At 30.6% G+C, this 8,456-nt stretch overlaps 2 protein-coding genes and 1 long non-coding RNA gene across 7 annotated transcripts; 2 read left to right on the top strand and 1 right to left on the bottom strand.

Annotated features, from left to right (window-relative positions):
* Window positions 1-338: 338 nt before the first annotated feature.
* LOC141446022 (uncharacterized) lies at window positions 339-5,421 on the bottom strand. The gene is made up of 4 exons (XR_012453453.1): window positions 5,253-5,421; window positions 5,104-5,154; window positions 4,308-4,450; window positions 339-719 (listed from the first exon to the last, which is right to left on the bottom strand). It is a non-coding gene; the product is annotated as an uncharacterized lncRNA (long non-coding RNA).
* On the top strand, window positions 1,406-3,553 carry LOC141446019 (cytochrome c oxidase subunit 6B1-like). 3 transcript variants are annotated; one of them, XM_074112357.1, is made up of 3 exons: window positions 1,406-1,619; window positions 1,773-2,290; window positions 2,421-2,516. In XM_074112357.1, the coding sequence occupies exon 2, from the start codon at window positions 1,785-1,787 to the stop codon at window positions 2,181-2,183; it is 399 nt and encodes a 132-aa protein (XP_073968458.1). In that variant the 5' UTR covers window positions 1,406-1,619; window positions 1,773-1,784; the 3' UTR covers window positions 2,184-2,290; window positions 2,421-2,516. The 3 variants fall into 3 exon arrangements, with proteins under 3 accessions (XP_073968458.1, XP_073968460.1, XP_073968459.1); XM_074112359.1 differs by lacking the exon at window positions 1,773-2,290 and adding an exon at window positions 2,825-3,553 and having other exon boundaries at window positions 1,474-1,619; XM_074112358.1 differs by having other exon boundaries at window positions 1,543-1,619; window positions 1,760-2,290.
* A 15-nt stretch (window positions 5,422-5,436) lies between the features above and the next one.
* On the top strand, window positions 5,437-8,296 carry LOC141446018 (cytochrome c oxidase subunit 6B1-like). Of its 3 annotated transcripts, none has more exons than XM_074112355.1 (3): window positions 5,437-5,561; window positions 6,359-6,454; window positions 7,838-8,296. In XM_074112355.1, the coding sequence occupies exons 2-3, from the start codon at window positions 6,360-6,362 to the stop codon at window positions 8,004-8,006; spliced, it is 264 nt and encodes an 87-aa protein (XP_073968456.1). In that variant the 5' UTR covers window positions 5,437-5,561; window position 6,359; the 3' UTR covers window positions 8,007-8,296. The 3 variants fall into 3 exon arrangements, with proteins under 3 accessions (XP_073968456.1, XP_073968455.1, XP_073968457.1); XM_074112356.1 differs by having other exon boundaries at window positions 5,522-5,561; window positions 5,711-6,454; XM_074112354.1 differs by lacking the exon at window positions 7,838-8,296 and having other exon boundaries at window positions 5,460-5,561; window positions 5,711-6,454.
* Window positions 8,297-8,456: the final 160 nt, after the last annotated feature.

Here is an 8,456-nt window from a genome sequence, read left to right as displayed (position 1 = left end):
TCTGTATAGGCTAAGTTCCTCATCATGTATCTCTACCAATCTTAGCTTCATCTAATCTAATATCCTAATCAGACTTACTTCGCTTCTAAGACGCACATCATTTGTTTTATCTAGAAAATTATAAAAACCGCAGTTCTCTTCATCAGTTTTCTTTAAATAAAGATTTAAATAAGAAAGCTCTCTCTGTCTGTTTACACAATCAGATCATGTAGGATAAGCAGTCTATTACTTGAGATCTTACCAGTGGGTAAGTGATAGCTGTCAGTTGAATAGAAGATACGCTAAAGAGTTCATTTGTTACTAAGATGAACAGGATCTAATTGATGAGGAATTCTATTCCCAGCAATTGATCCTTAGCAGCAGGTACACTTCGGGACACAGAAATCTCTTCTTTGTTGACACTCTCAATGCACCTAGTTTCCTGAATGCATAGGTTTCAATTTTGTGTTACTAAAAAATACTGCAGCCAGCACATTTCTTCACAAAATTGCTAAATTTAAACTTTAATAATTAAATTACCCTGCAACCATTGATTAATTTTTGTATTGAAAATGGTGTTCAAGAAACTCTATAAGAATATCTAAATTCAGAAAACTCAAATTTTAATTTAATTTGAAAACGGATCCGACTTTTTTTTTAACTTAATACATGCTGCTAGCCCATAGGTTTCCAGTTCCTAGGAGCGTCTTCCAGTCCACTGTTCGTAGGCAGGCATTGCACTGAAAAAAGTTTCGGGCGTCAATAACCTCAGATGTTGACTTGTCTTGAATAAAAAAAAAATCTATATTTATCTACAGCTTATATTTCCATCATTTTTTTTTTAATGGATAATTTATTAAGGACACTTATAAGAAGGGGTGGTAATTTTCCCCTGAAATGTCATTCAGTGAAATGGGTTTTTTTTACAAACTATATTAATAAGAATTATTAAAATTCAATAATTCGAAGTTTTTAGAAGGAACTGTAAGCGTCTAAACCTTAAGAATTTAAAGAGAACATCGCTTAGGCGCCACATCTGATTTTTTTTTAATCAATTCTTCACAACTGTTGAATATTTCATTACTTCAATATTTCTCATATACAACCACAGAAAAGAAGGGTGAAATTTAAAAAGGAAAAAATATGAATGAAATATAATATTTTATGTTTGCAGTTCTTATCATGTATTATGAAGGATTAAATTCTCATTTTCCAAATGCCTTTTTCGAACTCCAGACGAATGAAATATTCTTATCTACAAGCCAACAAATGTATTTAAAATATCTTTTTTTTCTAAGACGATATTTTTTTAAATAAATAACACCTCATTAAAAGCTGGTTTTAGTAGCTATTTAAATATTGTTGGAAGACCTAACGTTTTTGTTTAAAAAGCCCCCTCCAGATACTTATAATTTAAAAAGTCTACGTAACTTTTCTGAGTAATTCCGTTATTTTATTAACTTATGATTCCTAAATATACATCATACTATTTCTTTTTTTTTTCTTTTAAATAAGTTGCTTAATTTTTATTAACTCGTGTTGCAAGATCGATAAAGTTTTTTATTTTATCGATACAAGAGTATTTTTCTTCACACATACGTTTAAGGTACAGTTATGTGCAACCCCTAGTAAAGTTTCAGGTACATTACTTTATATTTATACAGTTTACTTTGTTCAATAACTATTTTTATAACTTTCGTTGGCGTCTTGATTCATTTGGGAATTAGTGTGATGAGGTATTGGCACTTTTGGCCAACTTTGAGTTTCTCACGGAAAGCAGTTTCTGTGTGTAGGTTTGAAGAGGGATGGTGTACAGGTCAGCTACAATCGAGGATGGCGAGCTGCCTTCGCGACCACACAACGCTTTTAAGAACGACGGCAGTTTCCTTGAGATGTTCAAGAAAATGCAGGAGAAAGCCGCTTCTAGTTCAACCACGGCCCCTTCCTCTCCGTCTGATCAGACTGACGAGCCGTCTACCCTCAAGTCAGGGGACGACTCAGTCCAGATCAAAAAAGCTTATCTTGGTAAAAGACGAGGTGGAGGAAGGGTCCTTCCAACCGGTAAAGTAAAAAAACCTAAAGCGGAATCAGTTGCTGACGAACCTGCACCTAACGATGCATGGTCAGTTTACCTAGCTGAAGTTAAACGCTACAAAGAAACGACGTGTGAAGAAGATGAAAAGACGAGGCTGCTTGTTAAATAACCTTGACACCTGATTAAACAAAGGACTATTGTAGATAACCATATTTTTTGTTTTTAAATCTTGAAGATTAAATTATATTAGATTAAAGAGAACTTGCATATTTGGAGGTATGTCAAAATAGTAAATTAAGAAAAATTATGCAAGTGATTTGATCTTATTTTCCCCAATAAGTCAAGGCGCCAAGGTTTTGTTGCTTGTGTTTGTGGTCTGTGAGTGACTTTGGTTTTTATATTGCAGGATGCCCACTGCTATTATGGCTGCAGCAAAAAAACAGGATGAAAGAATTGAAACTGCACCATTTGACCCAAGATTTCCCAATCAAAATCAAACTAAGTATGTCTAAGTTATTTCAGTTAATTCCTAAGTTCCCTTTTCTATTGTACCGAAAGTATCATTGCTGAATTATATGAAATAGTATTCATATAAGTTCAGTTAAATTCCAGAATTAATTAAAGGTGTTTTGTGTGTACAAAAATGACGCTTTTAAACATCGCCCACCTTCAAAAGTCATGTTATCAGAAATCTGATTATTTGTTCATGTATAATTCAAAATTCTTTGAAAACAATTGTTAATACAACTTTTGAAAGCATAATGGATGGTGGATGGTAAATGGATTAATTTACTTGTTTCTGTTTTTTAGATATTGTTATCAGAGTTATTTAGATTTTTACCGTTGCCAAAAAGTGAAGGGTACTAATTACGAGCCTTGCCACTATTTTGAGAAAGTATACAAATCTGTATGTCCCAATGCTTGGGTAGAAAAATGGGACTCTCAGCGAGAAGAAGGTGTGTTCCCTGGAAAAATCTAGAGAATTAGTAATGATCATATTTAGAAATGTCTTAATTTTATAAAATTATTCTAAGATAATATTGTTTGGTAAAGTCAAAAACTACATATGTCAAGTTTCAATGTAATAAATGTCACATTACTGAAAATTGTTTTATAGCACCTTTTTGAAAAGAAAACTCGAAAAGAATTAATTTTGTATTGTATACATTAGTTATTGATTAGAAGTTTATGGATGCAATCGTCTTTGCTTTATTAGATATTTATTAAATTGTAATAAAACAGGATTAACAGAACATATTTAGCCACTTATTTCAAGAAAGTATTTAAATTTCCATCCACATTACAACAGGTTAGTTCTTGTTGTTTTCAGCAATTAAGATTAAATAATATCTATCTCATAAAGAATAAACAATTGTTTAAGAAACGATTAAGCTACTTTGTCAAATCCTGTTAGACATTTCTAGCGAAGAGTTCACTTTATTATTTATGTATAATTTTTAATTGGTAAATTACAAATTTGATAAAAAAAATTTTGTTTAGAAGTTCACCAACATGAAATATAATAGTTTAATTTTAAAATTTTGGTCTAATTTTTTGAAATGTTTGATACAATTAAAAAACAAAAGTTACACGCTAAGATAAAATGATCTATTAGGTGTAAATTTTGAAATAACCCACAAAACATCAAAATATATATCAAGATTTTCAAGCAGTCTTTGAAAATAATTGAAGTCTGTAGAAAATTAACTTATCAAGTTCAAAACAAATGCTTTTTGATGAAGCATAGGTAGTAAAGTGTAGTTTTAAACACTTTCTGACCTTATGCTTGGAAATTTATGTTGATATACTGCTGGAGAAAAAAACATTTTTTTTTTTTTTTTTATAACTAAGCAACATAATCTATTTGTATAGGGATCTTTTTTAAGTAAAATCCGCAATGTACATTTTTAATTTTTTGAAAACTTGTATAGTTACACACTGCTGGAATATATCACGCACTTTTTCTTCATTGTCATACCTACCTTCAGAGAAATTGTAAGAATATTTTACTCAATACCTCATACTGGTATTTAAACTGGGAGTTAAGCATTTTTTAACAATACCTTTACAAGATTTAAGTGTACTGAATAATCTTAAACGCATTTGATTTATTAGTGCTGTAACCTCTGGTGATCAAGAGCTAAAGTAGTTGCTGAATTCTTATTCGATTAATTTAAATTTAAAAGCGACAGAAGTTGGATAGCCGAAATTTACATCAAATAATTGAGTAAACAGTGTGAGATAATAACAAAAGCTTAAAAAAAAAAATTAAGAATATTTAAAAAACTTATACCAAGTTAAAAAGCCTTAGGACTTCGTTTTGCTTGTCGGGGCGAAACGTTGTTCCTCAAAGAGTGGATATAGCATACTGCTACCAACAAAATTCTTCACATAATTGTTAAATTTAAACTCTGCAATCATTGATTCATAATTCCACTGAAAAGGGTGTTTAAGTCACAATATAAGAATATCTAAATATGAGAAAAATCGAATTTAACTTAATTTTCTATGAAAACTGTTCCTTTTTGTTTCTTTTAAAGTAACACATACTGATTCCAGCTGCTGATCTTAGATTTCCAGCACACTATAAGGGGGTGGACAGTGTTGGTAACGAACAAACACTTTCCGGAGGCCGACAGTGTAATAAAAAAGCTCCGGGCTGCAGCAACCTCAGATGTTGCCGGGTCTTAAATTAAAACAACAATACATGTAGATCTAGCTACAGCTTACATTTCCAACAACTTTTTAAAGAATACTTTATTAATAACTACACTAAGAGGAGGTTGTGACGCTTCTCCTTTTTCATTCAGTGCAATGGATTTTTTTACAAACTATATATTAGGAAGAATTAAACCAAATTCAATGTTTTTGGAAGGAAATGTAAGCGCCTGAAACTTCAAAAGTAGAAGTGAACGAGTATTGAGCCAACACCAGAATTTTTGTTTTTTAATCAATTCTCTACTTCTGTTAAATGTTTCATTTCTTCAATAGGAATAGATGTCTGGCCACATTCGTGGAAAAGAAGACAGAAATTTGGAATGGAAAATACAAGTATATCATAGAAATGTACTTTATTTTTAAAGTACTACCTTGTAATTAATATGATGAATTAAATACCCATTTTCCAAATGGATGATTATCTGAAAACCAACAGATTTGTTTTTAAAAATAATTCTAATAAATTTATTTAAAATATATTTAATTTTTTCTAAGACGAAATTTTTTACACAAATAATACCTATTAAAAACTGGAATTAATATCTTTTTAAATGCAGGGTAAGACCAAACTTTTCTAATTAAAAGCCCCCCTCCAGATGCTTTCAATTCGAAAAAGATAATTCAATTTTTCTTGTGGTTGCGATTTAATTAACTTTTGTTTCATAAATATTATCATAACAATTTCTCTCTTTTTAGTAATAAATTAAATTTTTATTACTTTATGTTTCAAGATCGAAAAGGCTTTGGTTTTTTGTTATCGATATATTAGTAGTTTTCTTGACTCATACGGTTAAGGTACCACTGTGTTCTGCCACTGGTAAAGTTTCAGGTATATTATTTTATATTTTAGATTTTACTTTAAAACTATTTTTATAACTTTATTACTTGGCGTCTTGATTCATTTGGGAATTAGTATGATGATGATTGGCACTTTTAGCCGACATTGAGTTACTCACGGGAAGCAGTTTCTGTGTGTAGGTTTGAAGAGGGATGGTGTACAGGTCAGCTACAAACGAGGATGGCGAGCTGCCTTCGCGACCACACAACGCTTTTAAGAACGACGGCAGTTTCCTTGAGATGTTCAAGAAAATGCAGGAGAAAGCCGCTACTAGTTCAACCACTGCCCCTTCCTCTTCGACTGATCAGACTGATGAGCCGTCTACCCTCAAGTCAGGGGACGACTCGGTCCAGATCAAAAAAGCTTATCTTGGTAAGAGACGAGGTGGAGGAAGGGTTCTTCCTACCGGAAAAGTAAAAAAACCTAAAGTGGAATCAGTTGCTGACGAACCTGCACCTAACGATGCATGGTCTGTTTACCTAGCTGAAGTTAAACGCTACAAAGAAACGACGTGTGAAGAAGATGAAAAAACAAGGCCGCTTGTTAAATAACCTTGACACCTAATTAAACAAAGGACTATTGTAGATATCCATATTTTTTGTTTTTAATCTTTAGAATAAATTTTATTAGATAGAAGTAAACTTGCATATTTGGCGGTATGTTAAAATTGTGAATTAAGAAATATTTTGCGAGTGATTTGCTCTAAATTTCCATAATAAGTCAAGGCGCCAAGGTTTTGTTGCTTGTGTTTCTGTTCTGTGAGCGAGTTTTTGGTTTTTATATTGCAGGATGCCCACTGCTATTATGGCTGCAGCAAAAAAACAGGATGAAAGAATTGAAACTGCACCATTTGACCCAAGATTTCCCAATCAAAATCAAACTAAGTATGTCTAAGTTATTTCAGTTTATGCCTAAGTTCGCTTCTCTATTGTACCGAAAGTACCATTGCTGAAATAACATATTAAATGGAGTTCATTTAAGTTTAGTGTGGTACATTTGAACAGATTTCATACTATATGCAATGGTTTTAGTATATAGCTTGATGCTAAATGAACTGTTACCTGCAATTTATTTTCCAATCTCAATATTCCCTACAAACAAAACTTTAGACCATTATTCGAGAAATGAAAAAAATGTTGATTGAAATGAAATTTTTTGCATTCCTGTGTTTTAAAAAATTGTATTTTTAAATTGTGGTAATTTTGTATTTTTTTTTTTTTTAATTAAAAGCAAAATTTCAAAATGAATTGTTTAAAGTATCAGACGTACTCTGCGGACAATGTTTTTGATATCGCAAAATAGATTTTTATGAACGATTTATTTTACACCAAAACTAATGATGCAATTCTCTATTATCTATACAATCTCTTTAATTTTTCCCCCATAAAAAAGTCAAGTCATTATTCAGAACCATCATTAAACCACTGCCTTCAATAAATATATTTTTACTAAGTAATTTAAACATTTATCATTGTAATATATCAACGACTTGCTAAAAGTAATTCATTGTTTAATTTGTCGCATGTAATTCATTTAGAGAGATTTTTTTCTTTATAAGTTTTTATTATTTGAGGGAATATAAGTTACATAAATTATTATTTATTATTACAATTTTTAAAATATTTTTCCAATTAAGGGTTTTGGGTTTTTAATGATCTAATAACCTGAAAACTTGTGCTATCTGATTAAACAAAATTCTAAACTAATTTCTTATTGAATAAAAGTTAGTTTTTTCGTTAAATCCGAAATTAATTACTTTTGCACATTACATTTAAGGAGTGCTTCTTATTTGGATCATGATATTTGATTGTACAATCATGTTTCAGCGATGTCAAGAAGTGTGTTAACTGTATTAAAGTATCTTGAAATACATTAATATTTGTTTTCTTTCAGATTTGTTTAATTTAAGCATCCATCTTAGAATTCCAAATTTCTTAGTTTAATATGTGAGACTAAGGTCGTACGTTGATTCACTTCTGTTATCAATTGCTTTCAATTTATCTAAACGTATGCTATTCAAAACTAAATATGTTTTTCTGTATTGTTAACTTGAAACAGAAAAGATTGCCTGAATTAATTAAAGGTTTTTTGAGGTTACAGTAATAACTCTTCTAAACAACACCATTCTTCGAAATGCAACTAACTAAACCAGAAGTCTGATGATCTGTTCATATTTATTTCAAAATTCTTTGATAAACTGTTAATACAACTTGTGTTAGCATATTGGATGGTGAGACAGGATTAATTTACTTGTTTCTGTTTTTTAGATATTGTTATCAGAGTTATTTGGATTTTTACCGTTGCCAAAAAGTGAAGGGTACTAATTACGAGCCTTGCCACTATTTTGAGAAAGTATACAAATCTGTATGTCCCAATGCTTGGGTAGAAAAATGGGACTCTCAGCGAGAAGAAGGTGTGTTCCCTGGAAAAATCTAGAGAATTAGTAATGATCATATTTAGAAATGTCTTAATTTTATAAGAATATACTGAGACAACTTTGTGTGGTAAAGTTAACAACTGCATATGTAAAGTATTGCTTGGTTTCAATGTAATAAATAACTGTCACATTACTGAAAATCGTTTTATAGCACCTTTTTGAAAAGTAAACGCGAGGAGAATTAGTGCTTATTGTATACATTAGTTAGTGATTAGAAGAAGTTTAATTATTCATCATCTTTGCTTTGTTAGATGTTTACAAATTGTAATAAAACTGTTTAACAATAGAACATGTTAAGCCACTTATTTCAAGAACGAATTTAAATTTTCATCCATATTACAACAGTTTAGATCTTGTTGTTTTCAGCAATTAAGAGTTAAATAATATTCATCTCATAAAGAATAAACAATTGTTTAAGAAACGATTAAGCTACTTTGTCAAATTCTCTT

This window comes from Rhodnius prolixus, unplaced genomic scaffold (genome assembly GCF_049639745.1).
Source record: "Rhodnius prolixus isolate KJV_2025 unplaced genomic scaffold, Rpr scaffold_1, whole genome shotgun sequence".
Lineage (NCBI taxonomy): Eukaryota > Metazoa > Arthropoda > Insecta > Hemiptera > Reduviidae > Rhodnius > Rhodnius prolixus.
This window is presented reverse-complemented; position numbering and strand designations above follow the sequence as displayed.

What these genes read in the sequence shown, in the direction of transcription:
- LOC141446019 (XM_074112357.1), top strand. Translation starts at nt 1,785, where the DNA reads ATGGTGTACAGGTCAGCTACAATCGAGGATGGCGAGCTGCCTTCGCGA.
- LOC141446018 (XM_074112354.1), top strand. Translation starts at nt 5,723, where the DNA reads ATGGTGTACAGGTCAGCTACAAACGAGGATGGCGAGCTGCCTTCGCGA.